Here is a 24,421-nt window from a genome sequence, read left to right on the forward strand (position 1 = left end):
AGGACGTGGACCAAACTACAAAGTTTCTCAAAGATGTTTTATGTAATTTTAAGTAATTTTAAGTAGTTCTTATCACACCAGTAGGTTTCTGGTAAGTTTGCTCTTAATTATTCATTTTATGCTAAACGTAAAAAATGTAATGTTTGACACCTGAGACTTACTTATTGGTCAAGCATGTTGGGACCTCGCTAGTATGGCCTTGATTCTTTGAACTTCTGTAGAAACTCTGACTTTGAAAGCATAACTCTGTCATCATTTAAAGGCAGTGTTCATATTTGGGATATTTCGTCCACAATTCTGCATAATGGAAGGAAGTTGAGATGCATCTACCATCTTTATGTACAATCTATGTAGACATCATAGAGTCTTCCCCAAATCTTTGTTTTTTGGCCTGGCTGTACACACTAGATGTCTATTTCTGCTTATATAACCATTTTAATGTTGCAACTTTTATTTTTCCCACGACAGCACTGGGGACATCGCCCTGCTGAACTGCACTGCCATTGTGAACACCAGCAACGAGTCCCTAAACGACAAGAACCCGGTGTCTGACAGCATCCATCATCTTGCAGGGCCAGAGCTGCGAGATGAGCTGTTCAAAGTTAAAGGTAGGACTGGAGAGATAAGGTACAGCTGTCAACATTGTTGATTCGACTGCTCAGTGATGCTGTGAGTTCACGTCTGGAGGCAGACTGAAAAAAATGTCAGCATATGAGTGCGTACTCATATGCTGACATATGGGTGGTGTTACATAACCAGACACATGCTGCTCAGTTGCATTTATTTAAAAAAATATTTTTTGCAGCTAACTTTATAGTAGCTTGTAAATCAGATTTGTTTGTATGTTTCCGTGCAGGATGTCGGACAGGTGAGGCGAAGCTGACTAAAGGCTTCAACCTGGCGGCTAGATTCATCATCCACACAGTGGGACCAAAGTTCAAAAGCAAGTACAGGACGGCGGCGGAGAGCTCCCTATATAGCTGCTACAGGAACATCATGCAGCTGGCCGCGTAAGAACCATCAGATCAACAAAATCCATCAACTTTTTTTGTCAGTCAGCCCATCAGTAAATCATAAAACCATGCAGTATAAATGTACTAGACACTTGTATTAGTACTAACTGTTCCTAATGTTGTGTTCAATCTGATAAAAGCTTTGTGTTGTATAAGCAAATCCAATCATTTCTTATGGAGTTAAGCTGTCATGAGTCATGAACCAGTCTTTAGATTTCAGCTAGATACATCTGACCCCTCAGGTATAATTTTGTATGATATTTAATGTTTGTGCTTAAATAAACATGAATTTGATGGAAGAACACTCAAAATGCATTAGAGAGATTGTAGAAATAGACTTCCCAAAAACTATGACAACATATTATAGGTAAAAAAAAAGATGCAGCCTCAGGAGCAGGTATACAATATAACAATATAACTTAACAGATATAATCTTTTTTCAAATCTACTGCCAAACATATTTCAAACCGTCAAACCAATCACTGGTGTGCAGTATACATTTTATGTTAGGTGTGTGAAATGTGGTTTCTTTTCTTGCCTCAACAGAGAGCAGTCAATGGCGTCTGTCGGTATATGTGTGGTGAGCACGACCAAACGAGGTTACCCACTGGAGGATGCTACACACATCTCGTTCAGTAAGACGCATACACTCACACGAGTCTCAGTACAAATAACACACATGCAAAGCTATTCACGTGTGAGGCACAGGCATACACAACATGTCACACATCACAGATTCTGTTTTCATATGAACACCCAAACACATAGAAAGAGACAGGGACCCACAGACACAATGCAGTCATATACCTCTTATCTTCTGTCCCACAAAGACACACAACATGTGGCTATACTGTATATACACAAAATGAAAGTTATACAGTTTAAGTTATACAGGCAGACAGACATCTATTTAATTATAACACATATGTCATCCTGTGGGTCTGGATGGCTTTTATTGATCAAAATCTAATAATCTGATTTAAGAAACACTTTTAGTTGTTCTCAGTTCTTCTTTAATGTGCTGATCTGCTACTTTATGTCTGCACTATACCTCAGCAATATGGAGATTTCATCCCAAGTGATTGGTATTTGTGTTGTATTTTACATTTATAGTTGTTTTTGGCTTCAGTCCTTAAGGGTATTATATATGATGATTTGTCAGTTAACAGGTGTGAATGTGTGTTGACAGGAACAGTGCGCAGGTTCATGGAGAATTTTGGAAACCGCATCGATGCAGTGGTGTTCGCCGTGTCAGACACAGAGGAGGTCGGTATCGTTCACCTCGATGAGCAAAAACATTTAACTTCTCACATGATGTGAGTAACATTGATTATCTCGTAAAAACAGCACATGTCAACAGTCTGTTCTCATAGTCTGTGTGATGTAGATGGAATGAACAGGGTTGAAAACGTAACGACATGTAACACCTTTGAAGTGTTATGACTTATCGGGTGCTTCCCGCTCACAGGGCATTGGTTAGGGGGCAGGAACAAGTGCTAGCTGAGGCGGCCCCATGTCCATCTTATAGAACTTAAAGGATCTGTTGCTAACGTCTTGGTGCCAGATACCACAAGGGACCTTAAGATGGCTTGTTAAGTCTATATCGCACTGAGCCTGAGCTGTTTGACAGCCAAACTGCACATTAGACCGGGGTGGTCATAATGTTTTTGCGCATCCTTCAGACAGTTCATCCCCTTGGGAAAGTGTTAAAAATAGTGTCTATATGCTAAAAAAACAAGTAGCAGCTTTGCAGCATTAGTGTGAATATTAATTTGAATGTTGTTCCTTCAGCCGGTGTTCAGGAAGTTACTGCCTCTGTACTACCCTCGCTCAGAGAAAGAGGAAATGGCCTGCCTGCCTCTCATCCCAGCTGACATTGGCAACTCTGAGGGTGAACCCGTTGTCCCAGAGAGACAGATCCGCATTGCAGAGAAGCCGGGCAACCTTGAAGGTACAAAACTTCAACACAAATCTTTTCACCTCCAGCCAAGTAGAGCAAACAGACCCCTGTATGTTGGGTTGTTTCGCAGGATTACACAAAAACTTGAATTGATTTCCACGAACTTGGTGGAAGAATGGGACATGGTGTGAGGGCGTTTTTAGATATTTTTACCAATTTAAATAATAATGAATGGATCTTGATGGGAAAAAAACACATCTTGAGGCTACTGATATCTATGAGTATATTCAATTTCATGCAAATCCACATAACAAAACAATCTAGGGGATTTAAATGTGGTCAGGTTTCTTCTGCCGCTATATAGTAAAGCATGGGGATAGAAACTCTGAGCAATGACAGTGCAGCCTCAGCCATAGAGTGAGGTTTGAATCTAAGAAGAGTGTTGGTCCTTGGTGGAAGTATGTACTCTACTGATGCCATTCTGGTTTGTTTGATGTGATTAAATGTTTCCCAGCATTAGCAAGGGAACACAATGTAACAGGATTCACTTTCATGTCAGCAATCTGATTATTAGACGACCAATCAGATGTTTTCAAGTGGCTGATATTTAAATTTGGAATCAGTCTCATTAATAATACAATCAAAGATCAACTGATGTTGATGTTTATGACTGTAAAATTCCCCAAATAAACACATAGGGGCATAATTTAATATTTTACTCCTCCCTGTTTCTATTTTGGCTCATCTCACAGTAAGATCTATCGAAGCACCAGTTAGCCACTTGAACATGAGGTCAACAAACTACATCGGCCATTTGTAAAGCCGGTCAGTCACACATCTGATGTCAGTCTATTAATCAACCACTCAGCAGCTCTTCAAACCAAAACATCAAAAGTAACCGAGGCACGAATGACAGGACAAAGAGTTGAATGAACACAGTGTTCAAGCTTTGCTGCTCCGTGATTCAGTCAACGTACATCAACCAGCAGTGTCGCTGAATATTTTGTCAATTGAACATTTCGCTGCCTGGATCCTTTAGTCAATCAAATTTTATTTGTATAGCCCATATTCACAAATTACAATTCATCTCATAGGGCTTTAACAGGGTGTGACATCCTCTGTCCTTAACCCTCAGCAAGAGTAAGGAAAAACTACAAAAAACCCTTTTAACAGGGTAAAAATATGTAGAAACCTCAGAGAGAGCCACATGTGAGGGATCCCTCTCCCAGGACGGACAGAAGTGCAATAGATGCCACGTGCAGGAGAACATCATCAATAATCAAAGTCTCTAGCAGCATTGATGAAGCACAGTCCATGCTCAGCAACCATCTAGACCACAATCCACCATCCAGACCAGACGCCACTCCAGTCCTCAGTCACCTTCCACCGCCGCCCACCAGGAGGACCCATCACAAGCCACCACCGCGGTCCTGGTCCACCGCCCATGCCCAATGCCAACGCGACACAGGGTCCGCCACCAGCACCACGATCAGCCCACATGACTCAGAATCCGCCACACTGGATCCAACACCGCGACCCCCGGTGCGCGATCCACAAACCGTAATCCATGGTGCGGCCACAGAGGCCCTGGATCTGCGGGTGATAAAGCAAAGGGATTCCGGGGAAGGGGGATAGGGATGGAGAAGAGGAAGGAGAAGCTGGAAAGAGAAGCTCCGTGTGTCATGTGTCATAAAATAGAACAAGTAACGTTCTAGAAACTAATTAGCTCTAACTATAAGCTTTATCAAAAAGGAAGGTTTTGAGCCTACTCTTAAACGAACAGATGGTGACTGCCTCCCGAACTGAAAGTGGTAGATTATTCCACAGCCGAGGGGCTTGATGGCTGAAAGCTCTGGCTCCTACTCTACTTTTAGAGAATTTAGGGACGACAAGTAGGCTTGAATTCTGGGAGCGGAGTGCTCTAGTGGGTTTATTAACAGCTCTTTAAGGTATAAAGGCGCTATATTATTAAGGGCCTTGAAGGTGAGGAGGAGAATTTTTAATTCTATTCTAGATTTATCTGGAAGCCAGTGTAGCGATGCTAATATTGGAGAAATGTGCTCTCTTCTCTTTGTTCTCGTCAGGACACGTGCTGCGGCATTTTGGACAAGCTGTAGAGTCTTTAACGACTTCCTGCTGGAGCCTGATAATAATGAATTACAATAGTCCAGTCTCGATGTAACAAAGGCGTGGACTAGTTTTTCTGCATCTTTACTAGTTTTTCTGCATCTTTTAGTTTAGTTCTCCCATGTGCCTTCTCACACTCACACACGTTTTCTTACACAAATTCTCACTCATTCATTCCTTTTGTTTTCCACAGACTGTTATCTGCATAATACAAGGAGCATAATTTGTCGACCGACAGCCGGTCTAACACAGGGCAGGTGGTTGTTCTGATTCCACAGGTTTTTTAAGGACATCACATTTATTTTTGTCTCCTAATGAAAGTCCAGTTTATCTGAGAACTGTGTGTGTTACAAGGTGCTTTTGTAGTTTGTATAGAAAATAAGTATTCAAAAAAGCATCAGAATAAATTCATATAAGACTATTTCAAATATATGAATTAATGTACCATACAATTGGTTAAAGAACAGTAAGTCTGTAGGTCTCTTTAAGTATCTTCAAATATGGGAAAGTTCTAGTGCTCAAATTCTAATCGGAATCAGATTTGCAGCAACGGAAATGTTTGCATACAAAATATATCAGTTAAGATCACTCGAATGCCAAGGCTTATCGTGCCTCAACACTTTACAAAGCACTATAGTTAAACTGAGTAGCTTACCCTGCAGCCATAGTGGGAATGAGAATAGTTTAAACTGTGCAGTAATTTGCTTTCTTGCATATAAAGTAAATCGACAAAGAAGAACAAAAACAGGAATTCAGATATTTTTACTCTTAGCAGCTTCAGTTAAAACTTCCTTTCAGGCCATTAGCCCTCATATTATATACTATATTTTGCATAACCAATTGTTTTCCAACCTCAGCTTTTGCTTGCACATTGTCTAAATGTTAGTTTTCGGTGAAGAAGATTGTGAAAGTAACACCGGCCCATGTGTGAGCGAGTGTTTGTGGTTTTCTGAGTCGAGCCTGTTGACTCCGTTGACCTCCAGTCTGGTGTCAGCTGGCAAGACGTTTCAAAGAGACACAATGTGGCTTCGGGGTGTCGATCCAAAGCAAGCAGGCCACGTGCGAGCGAAACCCGACAAGAACAGGCTTATGTACACATGAACGATGACAGACAACACATGCCCATTTAAGCACAGTTAAAACGCGGGGACATGCAGATAATGATACATGCATGTCACAGTGAAAACAAGTATGGAAACAGACTTGAACCTGAACCTGAGTATATGACCTCGATCACAGGTTTTTTCACAAGCACATGCAAGTAATGTCATTCTTTCACAGTCAAGTGTGTGGCAAATGTGGTTAACAGACTTTTGATCTGGAAAAAGAATGTATACAGTTAAATATTAGAGGAAAATCAAGATGTTGAAAATCAGCATGAAGCCAGATCCAGGATTATTTACTGTGTTCATTCTGTAAGGAGTATTCTTAGGTCCTATTTGTGTATGTGCATGTATGTTTGTGATCAGTGAATAAACTGTAAAGCTGAATATGCCCTATGGTATCTTCCAAATGCGCGTTTTTTTCATATGCCACAGCGACCATTACCATTAAGTCTATCAAAGCACGTAAATTAAATTATAGTAGATAATCGCTCATCATCTACTTTTTTCTTTGTGTATGTAGATGATTCAGATGAAGAGAATCTAGAGTCAGATCTGGGTCAGGTGGGAAATCATGCTTTCGCCCGGATGGAGGGTGACGTGGACAAAGAGCGGAAGCTGATCCTACAGGGCCAGATGTCAGAGGCAGCCGTGCAGAAACATCACCAGAGGAAGTAAGAGTTCGACCCAACTCAGAAAAACTTTGAACATACGATCAGGAATGTGAAGTATTATACCATGAAGCACATGGCTCCAGTTCTCAGTGGAGACAAGCTTAATTGACAAGATTAATTGTAGCATTACCAATATTAGCAACAAATTAACATGCTAATAGAGTGTGTCACGTGATGTATAAATATCATAGACCACTTATAGTCAAGACATGGTTCATTCAATTTTTTTTTTGTCACAATTAAAAAGGCATCATAGAGTAGAAAAAAAACAATCACGCTACAGGTTGTCAAGGAATATGTTTTAAACAATATTTAGCTAAATTTGAATATCCAGAGGAATTTAACAAATATTTTGTTCATAGTATTTGACATACAAAAGGATTTTACTGAATACATTTGTAAAAAGTTCATTCCTTTAGCAGAGATAATGCACAACTCTCACTGATTAATCACAAGCCCACAACTGTCCCAAGATGACCTTTGACTTTATGTCTTTACACAGAGTTTATTTGAACACTAAACAGTTGCAGTGGTTCACAAGCATATCCAAATGCATGTTTTATTGATTGAATAAAATTACATGTGTGTGTGTCTCCCTCCACCAGTTACAATCGCTGGCTGTGTCGAGCGAGAGCAGAGGATCTGTCTGACGTCGCTGCGCTGAAAGCTTTATATCACACTGGTATGTGTGTGTGAGTGTTGTGGACAGTGGGTGAGAGGGCCAGAGGGAAGTTAAATATTATATTTCAGTGATTTTTTTAGGCTGAATCCTCTGTGTTGTAAATATAAAACAAAATAGAGGAACAAAAGGACTATTAGAGAACACGCACACTGTTTGTGTGTGCGTGCGTGGGCGTGTGCATGCGTGCATGCCTGCGTGCATGTTTGTTTAAGATACAACTGTTATAAGATGCAGTGGAAAGCCATCACCACTAGGCGGCAGTGTTGTTATTCAGTTCAACTCAAATGTGATCTGACCCTTGAACTTTATCATGATGTTTTATAACTTCCATGACTTTGAAAAACTTGGTTCATCGAACCAGTGAAAGGTTTAAACCCATATGACTCAACTCTTTTCTCATTCAGTTCTGGAAACAAATTTTGGGGATGAAACTCAATAACATAAACCTGATGTATCAGGAAAGTGACTATATAAATTTTTCCTCATTTAATTGTGTTTAGATGATTATTGAAGGACTTAGTTGAACTTTTTTTGACGGCAACCATATAACACTGTGTCTTCACTTAACAAATAACTGAATATTTATATCGAGATCCCACATCACAGGGCAGAAAATATTTTCATATTATGTGAGATAGGATGATGGTTGAAATATCTCCTGTGTTTCCAGAAAATTTTAAACAAATAATGCATCTTTGGAGTCTGGGTAAAATGCTGAGTTTTGTGGAAATCTTGTCAGCAGTTTTTGCATAATCCTTCTGACAAAGAAACAGACAGGTGTGAAAACATTTACCCCTTGATTGAGGTAAAAAATTCTAAGCATCGTCTCTTATGGTTGTTCGACAGAACTGAAATGAGAGAAGAATAAGTAAGGGATAGAAAACAGTAACTGGGGACTATTGGACACCGATTACTAATACCAAAAATTGTTTAAACAAAACATGGACCTCAGAAGAATTTCTCACAGTGCGAAGCTGACCACTGATCACTGTTTCCAAGCTGATGTTTTCACACCATCTGCAGGGACAAGGTTGTATTTCCAGGGCGAGGCAGGACACCAAGTGCTAGAGGGGCAGAATGAGCTCCAAGCGGCTGCCTCTCAGTGAAGGGTTTGCAGGTCGTTAAGTTCATACAGCTATTACTGATATTCTGGAATAGTGATATTGATGGCCTTTGTCATTTTTTCATTGCAGTGGAACTAATGTTGCAGATGAAGATGTTCCCATTTGCTCCCGTTTCAGAGCCACCATGTAGAAATAGTGGATTAATTAATCTAACTGCTGTTACTCGACAGCAAATCCTCAAATTTGAGAAGCAGTAGCCAGTGATTGTGTACCAGTTGACTCCTACTGACTTCTGCCAGCAGCATCTTTCAGGATTTGCATTACCAAATAACAGATATACATTGATTTCTGGAGATTAAAGAAAAAAGTATTGCATTAAGACAGGATAGGCAGAACCACGGCTGAACAGGAGAAGAACAGAACCGCAGAAAGTCAAACCACATGAACAAGAACTTCAAAGACGTGAAAGTCTGACCCAGATTTGGGCAGCACAGAATGCTTGTTGAGAAGCTCTGGGGTTACTTATCTGATCATCAGTCCTAATACTTCTGCCTGTGGTTTTGTCCATGTTTAAACTGAAACTGTGTTTTGACGTTTGTTTTTGGCTCCAGGTGTGGACATGTGTGGCAGGACAGTCATGGTTATCGTTGGACGAAATATCCCAGTGACCCTCATTGACCTGGAAAAGGTAACAAAGTAAAAGTTTTTTTTTTAACCAGTCAGAGCTTTGTGCCTTTAAACTCATTTTCCTCTTTATATTTATTTAAAATACCAACATGGTGTGATTGTCTTCGGATGTGTGTATAAATTGCTCTGTTGCAGTAGATGCATCTGTGTGTTTGTATGTACGGTTTCATAAATCCATCTGTATTCACATATTTGTGGCTGTGTGAAAGTTATGCATCTGTATATCCAAATATATGACATAACATAGGTTCTGTATTTAGATTTATATCTGCATACTAATCCATCTGTATAAATTTAATGTTTCAATGTGTTGCAAGTAGTTGTTTAACACAAACTATGTTCAAAGTAAAAGAAAACATGTGCTTTTCTTACTTGATATATTTACTGAAAGAAATTCAGGTACATACATTTTATACACTGCCTAAGTAGTTGACAAAAAAATCAGTTTCTGTCTTATTTCTACTGTCTACATCTGTTATATTTTATTTTTTACAAAAATACAAATACTTGAACCAAAGCTTGTGTATTAAAGAAACATGGATGACAAAAAGTAACTGAACCTGCTATCAAATCAAGTCATAGTGAATGGAAATTCAAATAAATGTGTAAAACTGTAAAAGAATAAACAGAGAAGTGCAGAGTCCATGACTATAGAAGTGTGTGAACACTGATTCTGTCTGTGTGTGTGTGTGTGTGTGTGTGCAGGCTCTGCTGTACTTCATCCATGTGATGGACCACATCACAGTGAAGGAGTACGTGATGGTTTACTTCCACACGCTAACTGGCGAGCACAACCACCTCAACTCCGACTTCCTCAAAAACCTCTACGACATCGTTGATGCCAAGTCAGTCTGCCATTTTACACTCTGTTGTTGCTAAGCTGAGCCAGTATCACAGGGATTGAATTGATCATTAAGTCAAATGAGCATAATATAAACCTCACACCCAATGCATTGTGGGATATGTTTCCTTTCATTGATGTGCAACATTTTGAACCAGAAATGTTCCACTTTCCACTTGTTGGACTCCTCATTCTGAAACTTAAGACTTGAGTACATTTACTCCAAGGTTAAATAGAAGGCTAATGAGATCAGACATTAGCTCTGCTCTCTTGTTTTAGTCTTTCTTCTTTCCGTTTTGTCTCATCCCTCTGCCACACACGGTGATTGAGGAAAACTCTGGAGCTCTTATTGGGTTAACCTCCAGCCCACCCAAGGGCACCGTTTTTAATGTTCTGTGCTGTATGCTCTGGGTTTTACAGGAGCAATAACATGATTTGGTGAACTCCGCGGGCCAGCTGCATTTCTGGTTGTTACCATCCAAAATTTTGAAAGATAGAGTGTGAGAGTTTTTCTGGAAAATTTATTTGAAATTCCTCCACGTTGAAAAGAGCATCTGACGGTTTTTGACAGGTCCCTGGTAATTATTATTGTTTTGTATCTATTGTTATGGGACGTTAAAACCTAGCCAGGTGCAGCATGTAATTGAAAAAAAGTGAAAACGCAAAGTGGAAATTTTCCTCCTCATCTATTGCTGGATGTGATCATCTTTGAGGCTTGACTCTGGTTTGACCCTGGTTTAGACTTCATTTGGCTCAGACTTGCCTTTGCTGACTTCTGCAAGGTCACTAGTGCAGATACATTGTTCATGCTACAGTGTGACACCGCCAAGGATACAGAGTTAAGATGTTTTGGAAAACAAAATAAACTGTGAAGCGCCTTTTGTTTCATTGTGGGTTTTTGGAAAATCTTGAAGGCATATTTGGAACAGGAAACCTTAACTTGGAGCTGGTTCTCGGGTGATGTATTGACTGTTACTCATCCTTATCAGAGGGTTGAAAGTTTTGGTCGTTGCTCTGAAGTTCATTTGAATCCCTTAGAAAATGTATTGTTAAATTATTTTGTGGAAGTTGATGAATACTAGCTCAGTGGCAGAAATCCTGATATATTTATATAGAGAAGGTCCCTACAACCAAAAAATGATTGGAATATTTGCCCAAGCATCTCAGTTTTAAAAACTTGAAATTAAATCTTAACCACATTTAAACATAAATTATCTGATTCTTAATAAATACAGGATTGAGCCACGGTCATTCACATAAAAAGATATACCTGCCTCTCTTAAAGATCAACATGTGAAGGATTTAGTCACTGAACACCAGACAGATGCAGTCCAGACGTCAAACCTGGAATGAAATCAGCTATTCTTTTTTGAGAACCATGAGCGATAACAGGTTTTGCTCAGAATTCTGTATAGGAGTTATCACGTATGCTGCTTTTTCATTTCAAATACACATGGAGTCAGGCACTGTGTCCGGCAAAAATAACCTAAGAGTGCATCTCTTTGTCTGCAGCCTGCTATGAAGTGCGCCATGGAAGAATAGTTTCTTCAAGCTAAATAGGAGCCACATCCTGCAAATGAAAACCAGTTGTTTTCAGTTCCACACAGCATCGCGCTTTTTTATTACCTGAAGTAATATTTCAGCTGTTCTACCATTCGACTCTTGATGGTTATTTTATTTTAGTACTGAGTGCAGTTAAGCTTTGTTTAAACCCGAGGACCAAACATTTTTTAAAGTAGCAGTGATGTGAAAAAGGATGTGAAAATTAGGTTGAAATGATTCTTGTAGTACTTTGCTTGCAGCAATGGTGCAGTCATGGAAAAATGACATCTTAGGTTTTAGGAGACGTTCCAGTGCGACAAGAAACACAAACAGTCAGACGATCAAACTGCTTGAAACAAACCCGCAGGTTAGGCTTACTTGGATGAGAATGCAAGAGTGAGGTATAACCTTAGACTGTATATAAAAAAATCTGATTCTTATCTCTAGCTATCGCAACCATACAAACTTCCTGTGTCAGTGGGGAACTCCATGCAGCCATTACGCACCTTTCAAATCTTTTTGTTAAAGGTCATTTAGTTAGTTTCACTCCGAAATTCAAAAGTTCCGACAGAATTTTGTGGTTGTATTTCCTGAGGAGATGTATAAGAACACTTTCCGAATGTTTGTTTATTTTACAGAATAAATTTGATTTAAACTCGATTTCACCTCAAGGCTGTTAAAATCATCTGCCTTCTCTGTGACAACATACAGTGATGAATTATGATAGCAAAAAGGACACAGAATGCAAACAGTCAAATTAAGAATATGTATAAAGAAACCTTCATTCAACTTGGAACTGGGAAACCCCATCGAGTCATGTGATGATTGTGACCGCTGCAAGGTGATAAATACCTAAAAACTGCCAAAGTTATTGTAATGTTTTTAGTTCCACATATACTCTGCAAAGTTTTAGATCTGACTCATTGAACTTTATATGACAAGTTGGACTAGACACAGTTTGACAGCTGAAATAAATGTTTTAGAGCTGATTGTTGTGACCTGGACTTTGCCCTTTGGCTTCTTTTGAGGACATCTGTTTTGAAAATGACAGCATCTGATTGTTACCTCCACTAATGAGGGCATGTTTACACCCCGTCTGTTTGTTAATTGATTGATTTGTGTGATTTTCAGCACGACTAATCAAAAACTACCAAACACATCTCCACAAAACCTGATGAGAGGATGGATCTTTGGGTGGATCCAGGTTTTTGTGTCTGTCTTGAACATTGCATGATAGTGTTTTTTTTATTGACATTCCCACCAATGTCCCAGAGAATCATTATTTAATCTTGATGGGAAAAATCTGGCATTATTAATCGACCGATGTCTATGAGTTTGTGCAATTTGGTGAAGCTTGATTGAATTTATCGGGACTTCTTGGGCCTTGGCAGAGCTATGGGCTCGACTTAGTGCTATTCTATTCTAAAAAGTGTTGCCATCTAGTAGTTATTTGCGATTTGGGGCTCTACATGTTTTGGTGAGCCTCTTTTCTTGTTTAATCCGTGTTAAACTTAATTGTACAGAATCATTATAGCGGAGTCAGACACCCCCATTGAGAATGAAACCCTTTCCCCTCTGCTACCTCTGTTAATGTCATTCAAGGCGTACAGTTTCTATTCATGGTCCAACTCTTGTGTCAGAACGTGTGACTAATTGAGAAGCTTTTTTTGTTCTCAGTTTCACTTATTAAGCGGTCATTGTGCTTTTTACTTGGCGTAGCACTGTTGATCTGTGCAGGCAATGGAAGCACTAACCCAAGCCTGACGTGTACAGCTAGTTCAACCCATCAAGCTATTGATTGCCTGCAGATGCATTGTGGCTCCAGACAAACCACCAGCAGTACTAAGCCAAACATGAACACAAACAAGTTTCTAAGACTTTGTGGCTAAGTGGGTCGATTGATTATCTTTTCCCATTGACAGATGAGTTTGTTTAAGATTTTTTTGTTGTTGTTCTCTCTTCGTCCATCACTGGACCAATGAGAACGTCCCACGTCATGTTTTAGTTCACCTGAATCCCCCTCAGAGTTAGTTTGTCAATGAAAAGACCAAGTTCCTCCCTCTTTTGTCTAACTGTGGTGTGTAACATGACAACAATGCTGCGTGCCCCAGCCAAACCACCACTTTATATGTGAACGGCTTGACAATAAAATTTGTCCCAAATGTGGCGAGTTATTTTCAGTGTCCTGCCATGAATTGAAGAGCTAAGTCTGTCCTTGTTTTCCGGAAATTTGAATATAACTGCAATTTTTGTATTTATTAAATGATCAGCGTGTAAATACCGTATACTTCAAGTTTGTTGTTGTCAGAGATTTATCTTCAACCTCTGGGTATGCTTGAGCTGCCAGAGTCAGGTACTCTGACTCCTTTGGGGCTAGATAACATTGTTGGTTCCTTTCTTCAATATGGAGTGATGAAAATGTGGTTTGCTGAACAGGATGGTTTGTGTGATTTGCCCATGATGTGGTTTTATCATGCCTCTGTGCTGGCAGCAGTGCCCTGATTGTGTTTTCAGGTTTACTGTCCATGTGTCCCATTTTTCCCAGTTTGATTCAAGATGGAACTGATTACCTTTGTGGGTAAAAGGTCAGGGTCACTGTGACCTTACAAGACACAGGTTTCCCTGTCCAAAGACACCTCCAGGGGATTTCTTCACATTTAGTACAGAAGAGTTCACTTGGACTGAAAGATGAACTGAGTACATTTTTTTAATCAAAGGCACAAACGTTCCCTGTTTCCTCTTGAATGTTTTATCTTAACAATGCTTCCAGAGAATCCTGTCAAAATTGGAACAAATGCTCACATAGACTGAAGTCACATGTGACCTAATGAGTCAGGAACAAATATATGTAAAGTGCAGTGGTTGGCGGCAGCACACAACACCAGGGCTGTTTTTATAGTTGCAGCTGAGGGAAAAGTAGGTGAGATACGGGTCTGTACCTGGGCGGCTGTGGCTGAGGGGTAGAGTGGTAGTCCTCCAACCTGAAGGTTGGCAGTTCTATCCCCAGTCTGCATGCCGAAGTGTCATTGGGCAAGAAGCTGAACCCTGAATGGCCCCCCATAGAATAACTAATTGCTGCTAATAGATGCACTGTATGAATGTGTGTGTGAATGGGTGAATGTAAAAACTGTACTGTAAAGCACTTTGAGTGGTCATCAAGACTAGAAAAGCGCTATATAAATACAAAACCATTTACCTCCAGATTTAAGGCATTTTGCAAGGTAATGATGGATTTCTCCCACCTGGTTGGGAGTGAGTCTCTGCCACACAAGTTGAAGTGTCTTGTGGACCTGAAGTTGCATTACATTGACAGGGAGAATGGGGCACCATCTTGGGTTCTGGCTACATTGAACTAGGCTGCTGTGGTGAAAAAGATCTTGACCTGAAGATGAAGCTCTTCTTGACTCCAACTCTCACCTCTGGTCATGAGCTCAGGGTATGAGATCATGAAGACAAACTACTAACACGTCTTTCCTTAACAGGCGGTTGGGGCATTCTGTTAGATACAAGCTCACATCCATGTTTGTACCGAAGAGTCAATGTTTTGAGATATTTTCTGCAAAAAATTGACTACGGCATCTGTTAGTGCTGTTGGCTAAAAGTTAATCCTGCCAGCGCTATTTACAATATCTTGAGAAGAAGTAAAGCATAAATGTATGTGGTCCTGACGTCATGAAGACACAGCAGGAAAAGTCAGGGAGCCCTGAAAAAACGTCATAGGATTACAATTTACCCGACTTTAGCATTAGCAGCATAACCATTGTTTAACAGATGAGAGAAGAAAAAAAACACTGTTGTGTTTTATGTGTTGCAGGTTTAAAAATAATTTAAAGGCATTCTACTTCGTGCATCCAACATTTCGCTCTAAGGTAAGATTGCCGTCATCATCAAATAGATACTTACAGGGGTAAATGTTGATTACAGTATGTTTTGCTGCAGTGGCCAAACTTTCATCAGGGATAATTAAAGTGTCATTAGTCGTTATGTAGTTTCAGTTTTTGTTGCAGTCAATTTTGTCTTTGTCGCTCATGAAGATTAAAGTTTTAAAGTCAGATACCATCTATAACTTATGAGTTGTTCTTTTTTTCTTGCTTCCTGACATTGTTTCTTTAAAACCAGGTCTCAACGTGGTTCTTCACCACCTTCAGTGTTTCGGGGCTGAAGGACAAAGTCCGCTACCTGGACAACCTGCACCAGCTCTTCACCTGCATCAAACCGGAACAGATCGACATTCCTCCATTTGTCGTGGAGTATGACGCACGGGTACGCACCATCACACACAGACACATGGACAGAGATAAAGACATTTTCCTCACCAACATCTCAACTTTCCCTAGATATCCTTCACCTTCATATGAATAATTTCCATGTATTCTAAATCAGTGGTTCCCAAACTTTTTACAGTCTCGTACCCCTTCAGACATTCAATCTCCAGCTACGTACCCCCCCGACGCACGTATACAGCATATAACACTTGAAACTTTGAAATTGTCAGGGATTTGAGGACTCGGATGGAAGTTTAGATCAAACAGAGTTTATCTATCAATTGTCAGTTATCAATCAGTTGTTAACCATGATAGTCAGTTCCTAATCGATTGTCGGGAGAATTAACGATCGATTTTTGATTAATCGTTAATATTTTATATTAAAATGCACTATTTATAGGCTCTGTTAAATGCAGTGAAAATATAGATCTTTATTACAAGGTGAACAAGTCTTGTGGCAGTTAAACGGGATCCGCTCACTGGTTACACTTGAAAATATGCGCTACTGTTCTCTTAAGCCCAGATGAGAGTGCAGCTAGCCGCTGTGAGCTAGCTGGATTTGACGGTTCTCGACCTCTCAGTCCGGTGGTTGTCACCCCTAACTCAGAGCCAGCTCTGTCTGGGTCCGAAGGGACTAGCTTGGAGCTAGACCTCCTACTTGAAGAGAGCAGTGGACTCCTCAGGCGCACATGGAGACGTATAGCTTCGCAGTGTTGGCAGTGAACGCAACAGAATTAAGTCTATGACAAAAGTTCATCTAGGAAATTCTTAAGGATCAATTAATCGATTGTCGATTAATTATGCCCATCCCTTTTTTTTACTAACAGTCACTAACCTACCTGTAACTTTTATTGGCAGTGTAATTATTTTGCTGAATATGGGTATACATGAGTATTTTTGGCAATGCGACTTGGCTATTTAGACTATTTAATATTGCATGATTATTTAAAACTCAGTTTGATAATGTAAATGGCCTTTTTCACTTTGAAAACGCAAATAACATTTTCTCCCCATGTACCCCCTGAACCACTTTGCGTACCCCTGGGGGTACATGTACCCCAGTTTGGGAACCGAGGTTCTAAATGATGGATGAATTTTCTGGCTTTTGTGCCTCTTTATATAATGTGCCAATCTCATCCTGTGATCTTACTAAGGAGAGGATTGACATATAAACAGCTTACACACTTCCATGATATGCATCCAGTCTGGGGAGGGTGGAGGATGAATCACTGTAGGTGGATGTTTTACTTAAACAACCATGTGAGAAAAGAGTTCAGCCAGATACATATAACATACCTTATTTCACATAGGCAAAACAAAGACCTGGGATACGTTGGAATGTTTGTGTCTGCAGCTCCATTTTTATATCCCATCAGTCTTCCATTTGCAGGTGAAATGCCTGCGGTTTGAGTTGCATCCCGTACAGCGTGACATCTGCTTTCTGGCTGTTTGTGTTTTAAGTGAAATGTTACCTCCCCTCTAATATCTGTGGCCTCAAATGCTAAATACAAACACTTAAATGTGTTTCCACTAGTTTTATCTTCTGAGCATATTATTCATTAGATCTATCTGGAAAATCTGAGTTAGAAAGGCTAAATGAGGAGATTTACATGGGGTGTCATTTATAAACACTACTTCTCACGCAAACGTTGTGATTTATAAAAAAAAAAGAAAATACTTGATAGGAGAATTTGAAAACTACCTTGCTAACAGTGACCCATGTGAATGAACATTTTGGAGATGGGGAAATTACGAAGCAAACATGAGAAGCAGATTATTGATCCACTTCATCATTAAGATTAAAACCAACAGCGTTATTATTGCTTGCATGACAAAACTGCTCCTTAAGAACATTCAATTGAAAAAGATATGAAACAACGTACAGCAAATTACGTTTAGATAAAAACAGTTACAGAGCCGAGTCATTAATAGTTTTTAATAATATATTCTGACACTGTGTGTGTATCATCCAGGACGAGTGTGTGTAAAGTCGCTGCAGTGAACGTGACGTGAAAATATAGAAACTATTCACTTTCAAACTTCTATTTCCAAATAATCTCCCAGAGAGGTCCAAAGGATGACTCCTACGCACTGTTTTATAAATAAGGCCCCTGGTTTGTTTTCTTTTCTGTCTTTATGATATAAACCAAAGAAAAGGGCAAAAATCAGCTGAAGACTTGTTAATTGTCTGTAAGAATGTGAGCATTTGTGGAAATGACACAAATGAATCAGTGTCCATGATACCATGTTGATTTATCTTTGAAATCATGAGTATCACTGGATATAATGCAGCAAAGCCAAGGTTCTGTGAAAAGACACAACTGTATACAGGCTTTCACCAGCTTTATTCTTCCACATTGACTTGGGAGAAAGTGTCAGAGAAGCAAATGAAGAAATTATTTACACAATAGACTGTAAATTAAGATGGACGATGGTCCTTTACTAAAAACTAACTTAAGATACCCTGAATGATGAGCCACCATCTTGCACTTTTGACACCATTTTGAACCAGATTCTGCTCAGTACTGATAGCGATGTGGAGCCGCAGGGTCAGATTCCCATTAATACAAATACGATTATTCGCAACCATTCTCAGCTGTCAATCAGGCCGTTTATCTCTGTTTTTATAGCATCAAATGACTAATAAAAACCAAACTTATCAGTAACAAGGAACCTAAACGTGCATCAGTGTGATAAGTAATACCTAAAATGAAAATCGGTCCAAATAATGATTTAATATGTTCTTAGACTGGGTTTATGACCGATACCACAGCCAGCCACCATATCATCCACTTTTTATATACAGGCTTGGATTTAAACCATCAGGCGGAAATGGTGGACAGAATTTGAGGCAGCTTTTAAAAAACAAAAGTGTCAAAGTAGGACTCCAAAAACGGTGGGTTTCATGTCCAGCTCCCCAAAGTGCTTCCTAAGATTCCTCATGATCTGTGAATTGCTGCCATCTAAATCTGTTATATCGCTTTGTGGCAGTTTGTAGTTTGGGTTGGCTGATAAAAGATATACACGTCTTCTCCTTCGTTGAATCTTGGATTGAGGACTGCGTTTTATTCGGTTCAGCTGAACAGTATCATTCACCTCATTTTGTACGTCAGATTCTCTGGTGTAGATTCACACATGGGCCAATTAAGTCATTTGGACATAATTTTCATGAATTCGAGATGTCAGGGGAGTTCAAAAGTAGTGTAAGCTATACTGTTGGAACCAAGTACATGGAGTAAATTACTCACAGCCACAGTTTTGTACCAGTGAATCAGGTCTGCCCTTTTGCACATGAACAAATGGTAACAGTATTTTTAGAAACCAATTTGCTACTCCACATATGGGATCTTTCTCACTGCTGGCATTGTGAGTTGGCTTCAGGGTGAAGATCTGCAGGTTTTAATATGATGGGAGTACTTCTCAGCCATAAATCTTTTTTGGGGGTAATGCAGCATAAAAGAAATAGACTTAAAATTGGATTTCGGATTGATTTATGCATTTTTGACAACAATACAGCACATGGACATGAGGTAGTGATTACATAGTGTTTTTCTTGATCATGTCCCTACATGACTGAGAAGACTGATTTTTCAACATAAACCAGAGAGGGAGTTCAGGTTGAAAACAGAACAGCACTGTAACAATGCACTGTTCAATCTGTATCATCATCATTGGAGGTTGGGGAGAAAAGTAGTTAGAGCAATGTGGTTATAAATTGTCATCCTTATGTTTTCAGGTGCTGCTTAAAGTCCGTAGTTTCGAACCTTCTCCCAGATTTTACTTACTCATCAGGAACCTATTTTATGTGAAGCTCAGGTCTTGGTAGAGGATTTAACTGTGTAATGGGTTGTTAGGCTGTAATATGGTTTATTTCCCCCTTCAGCACCTCACCCTTGCATAAACTGGACAGTAATATTCATATCAACACCTTTTTGAGTCGCTGTTATCCAGAAATTGTCTTGTAGGAAATTTAGCTTCTTTCTGTTCACTAAAATGTGGCCTGACAGGAGAAGTAACTTACAGCACACACACGCCATCTTTAGACTCAAGCTGAGTGTACAGATCATTGGTGAATACAGAATATATATTATTCTATAAGGACAGAGTGCCATCTGATGGTTTTAATAACCCTAAAGGGAGCGTTGCACTAATAGGAAAAAAACGTACAGAGCACTGTCATGTGAATCAGCAGCGCCCTTTCTCTTTATAATGAGTTTAATCTAATCTTTCACACATCAAACTTGCAAATGTACTGTTCCGGTTCACTCTTACTGCTGTTATAACCTCATTTCTGCTGAAAAAGCTCTAAGTAGAAAAAGAAGTTGTTACTGCAGGTTTAAAAGGTAACTTCTATTAAGGGCTTTGAAGTGTCTTAATATCTCACTATAATGCTTCACCTGCTACACAGATAAGCAGCGTGAGAGACCAACAGGTGAGCTCCAGTTTCCCCTCTGAGATCAGCTAATGATAGCTTTCCTGCAAAGTGCACTGAAATGACAAAGCATTAAAGTTTTATTCTTTCAACAATTTAGTGCAACATACCAAAGGGAACTGTATGTTATTTTGTTGTTTTGTCCACTAAATTTAAGATTTTGTAAGAGAAGTTTGCCAAATTTTGAGGAAATTATTCAAGAAACTCAACTGTAAACCAGAACAGGGAGAAGTGTGTGTGATGTGTGACAGATCCTCTCTGATCCAAATATTATTTTACTGTATAATGATGAAATTTAAAGTGACTCTAAACGCTGCAGGCTCGGTTACTTCCCCTCCATCTGAAATCCGGTTTCTCCTCATTTGATAAATGCCAGTTGTGACCAGATTGCATTTTCATGTGCAGTCACTGAAGCTCCTCCTGCATCAGTGTTTCACAATAGAAACTCTTCCAGCACGGCACAGAGCATCCTCCAGTCCCTCCAGGCATTTCATTTCAAACAGTTGTACTAACAGCAACTCAGTCACGGTGAATTAAAACACTATTTGTAATAAAATGTGATCGGAAAGCAGAATATTGGTGGATATGACATAATTACATTACATTACATTACATGTCATTTAGCTGACGCTTTTATCCAAAGCGACTTACATTTTTTTAGAACACTCATCATTTTATGAGGGGCCATCTAGGGGTTCAGTATCTTGCCAAGGACACTTAGGCATGCAGATGGGATAGAGTGGGATTCGAACCGGCAACCTTCTTGTTGCAGAGCACCCGCTCTATCCCCTAGGCCACGCTCTCCTCAGCATAATGCTGATGCTTGGATGATGCCCGTTTTTTAATTACTGTTCTTTGTTATGTCCAGTAACCTCAGCCAGTATTTGAATACTGTTGCTTGATTTCAGACTTTAAAAAAGCCTTTTGGGGCCCGACCCTGAACCCAACAGGAAAATCTGTCATTTTCTATTTATTGGTCAATTTGATGTATTTATTTTGTCACTTGCGCACCTTGTAATTTGACAAACTCACAGCATTTATCTGATTGAAACAAAGTGAAACTTGAAGGTTTTTAGATTCTGTTTATTTCCTGTGATTTGTTTACAATCTGCTGATGTTTGTCTCCTCCACCTCAGATGAATGGACCCTACCGTCCCACCAACTCCTCCAGTCTGTGACAGTCAACCGGCCGTACCTCTCTGCCAGGGGGGGACGAAATCAAATGGAAGCTGGATGACATATGTGGACATCGGTGTTGCCCGTGTTGTCTGACCTCCTCACCTCCTTGTCAAGGCCCTGAAGCAAAGGGCGGGAGGGGGATGGCTCTCCTTTGTTCCGTCCCTTCTGAAAAAGGACAAAATGAACAGTTGCAGGCCACGTTCAGAAGCTTCTGGCGCGGTAAGCGGTCATTCTCACTCACCACAGACTATTTCGGGATCTGGTATGGTTTTTGGATTATGCCTTACACCAAGGATTCTTACTCAGCAGTTTCCTCAAACATCCCTGAATATGAAGCATCGTGTCACGCCGGACAGTTCTCTCAAATTGTGCGGCCACATCACATAGTCTCGCAAATGTGTCTGACTTGTTTACCCAATATGCTGGAGGTGCTGCCTGGATTTCCACACTGTTCCATCCTGAGCCTGCACAAGACTTATGCTGCGTTGCACTTAATCAGATGTTGGGGTACGACATTGTTATAACAATCCTTCCTGTGGTCACACTCAGAAAGACGGGAAGAAACATTTACTTGAACGACACATTCATCAAACTCCATCTAGCAAATTCAAGGAAAAGCTTAACATTTTCTTATGATGATCAATACCACTCTCATAGTTGTGCATAAATATGACCCAACCATTTAGTTAATCATCCAACTGTAGCTGTCGCTTTTACTCTTTTGTTTTTTACACTTTTGTTTTTGCCTGGATTACACAGACAACATGTGGCGCATTAGTTTATGAGCTTTAAAGGTGCAAGTAGGCCGATTTTCTTACAGAGCCCGACGAGCTGCAACTTTGTTTTTTAATTCCCAATATGAAACATTGTTTTTCCTGCTTGTATCCAATGCTTGACAGGAGAGCATATAAGGATATTTCCCTAATAGGTTGAAATACTCTCTAAGCTTTAAATGCATATTGTTGTCAGTGATGTGCTGGAAATGTTAATTAGGAGAATGTGAAACTATGCTGACATCAGCATCACTTAAACACTGTTGGTGTCTGGCTTTTCTTTTACTTTATCTTATCATTTCTCATGTGCTTCTGTGTACAACTCACTTCTTAAAAGTAGCAATAAAACAGTCAATCCATCAGTCAGACAGCAGATCAATCGTTTGAGTGTCAAACGTTTACTGGTTTCAGTCCCTCAGTTGTGAGAATTTGCTGCTTGTAACGTTTTATAAGTTTCATACCTTTGGTCACGTTAAAATTGTTTAGGACCACACCCTATAGGCTGGATGCGTTGATCAATAAGGGCGTGAGTGAGAAAACCTCTCTTCTCTAGGATCGCTATGTGAAGATGCTGTTACTAGTCTTTCTTGAATTCTTATATTCAAGAAAGACTAGTATACAGGATTACAAACGATATTCTTCTATTTCACTACTTTAATACTTCATTTATTTGCTTCCAAGTCATCTTTTAATAGTCATGATTGCTGGATATATGATTGCTAACATTCAGTATTTAGTATAACTCACTTTGTTCTAAGGGAACCCAAGCCAACAAGGGTAGGAACTGCTGCTTTTGGTCCATTTTCACTTTCACCTTATGAAAGACAGTAACATTTGTTGATTTTTTCTTTTTTTCTTTGCCAATAGAGCTTAAAATCTTTTGTGCCTGTTTGTTAAAATGAGATTATAATTTTGTTCTGGGTTATTTTTTCTGTATATAGATTATCATTTCTTTTATTTGCACAGTTCGTTTCACTCTTCTTTACTTTTCCCAATATTCACCCCTGGGATGACTAGATCGATTTCTCTTATCAAGGCAAATGTAAATCGAATGTAGTGATTTTTCCAGCAGTCATAATGTAGTAGACCTCGTCGCTCTGGTACCACAAGAGTCAACACTATCACCATATATGTAGGAGATAATAACCTGTCACGGTTGGGAGGGATTTCATTTTTACCTGCATGTAGTTCTGTCCTCACCAATTCTTGCCACACACCTCGTCCAGGCGTCAGGAATCTGCAGCTTTAAATCATTCCAGTTCCGGTGCTGGCAGCAATGGCTCTTAGTGGTAGAGCTCTTGTCCCGAGATGTCCTGGCTCACAGAATCCTGATGTAAGCAAGTCTGCTCACACACACACACGAAAGTCACGTGACACCATCATGCAGAGTTCAGCCTGAATCCTGAGGCTTCTCAAATTGTTACTGACACATCGTTAGATTTTGTAGACTCAGCCACCAAGAAGGGGTTTGCTGTGTCAGCGGCTCAAGGACATTATGGTGATTCCTGCACTCAAAATGATGTTAAATACAGTTATTCATTCTGTCAAAGAAATTCATAAAGGTCATTATTCAACTGATAAATGTTTTTAATCATATTTAGTAAAATGAGGAAGAACACATCCAATGGATTGTTGATTTGAAATCCTGCATCTACAAAAGACTGGGAGTGTATTTAAGAATGTTATAAATACAACTGCGGAGAATTTGAGTAAATCTTTTGTTGCTGTTCAGTCGCTTCCTCAAATATGAACGACCAGAAGCGACTTTGGATCAGGGAATTTGTTAATGTTAAGTTCATCATCAGAACTGTGATCATGTGAGAATGTAAAAAAATAAACAATGAGCCAAATTTTAACTTTCTGTATTAATATGATCTTTTTGTATTATTATTATTTCAGTGATGAAGTGAAGTAAGAAATGCGAAAAGTTTAGAGTAAATGTTTGTGTTGACATGTCCTGGTTTGTCGTTTTCTTTTCTTTCTTTTTTTTAAACTTAAAACTGATTAAAATGATTTTTGTTAATGTGATTTTTTTTTTCCCTTTCTTTTTGGTGATGAAAGCCAATTATTGGCCAAAGAATTGATGTACTGCAGTGTTAATTTTGGCTATTTTTTGCATTTAGAAAATGCAAATTAGTT

The 24,421-nt window shown here is 39.5% G+C and overlaps 1 protein-coding gene across 1 annotated transcript in view; it reads left to right on the forward strand.

Annotated features, from left to right (window-relative positions):
• Positions 1-24,310, forward strand: part of gdap2 (ganglioside induced differentiation associated protein 2) — a 29,446-nt gene extending 5,136 nt beyond the window's left edge. The window contains exons 3-14 of the mRNA XM_062402653.1: positions 469-608; positions 857-1,010; positions 1,560-1,648; positions 2,203-2,279; positions 2,805-2,964; positions 6,667-6,817; positions 7,423-7,499; positions 9,175-9,251; positions 9,956-10,095; positions 15,448-15,502; positions 15,753-15,896; positions 21,467-24,310. Of these exons, the coding sequence (XP_062258637.1) occupies positions 469-608; positions 857-1,010; positions 1,560-1,648; positions 2,203-2,279; positions 2,805-2,964; positions 6,667-6,817; positions 7,423-7,499; positions 9,175-9,251; positions 9,956-10,095; positions 15,448-15,502; positions 15,753-15,896; positions 21,467-21,508 (1,306 nt within the window). The 3' untranslated portion in view covers positions 21,509-24,310. The remainder of the gene's footprint in view (positions 1-468; positions 609-856; positions 1,011-1,559; positions 1,649-2,202; positions 2,280-2,804; positions 2,965-6,666; positions 6,818-7,422; positions 7,500-9,174; positions 9,252-9,955; positions 10,096-15,447; positions 15,503-15,752; positions 15,897-21,466) is intronic.
• The last annotated feature ends 111 nt before the right edge of the window (positions 24,311-24,421 follow it).

This window comes from Platichthys flesus, chromosome 13, assembly GCF_949316205.1.
Source record: "Platichthys flesus chromosome 13, fPlaFle2.1, whole genome shotgun sequence".
NCBI classification, from domain to species: Eukaryota; Metazoa; Chordata; class Actinopteri; order Pleuronectiformes; family Pleuronectidae; genus Platichthys; species Platichthys flesus.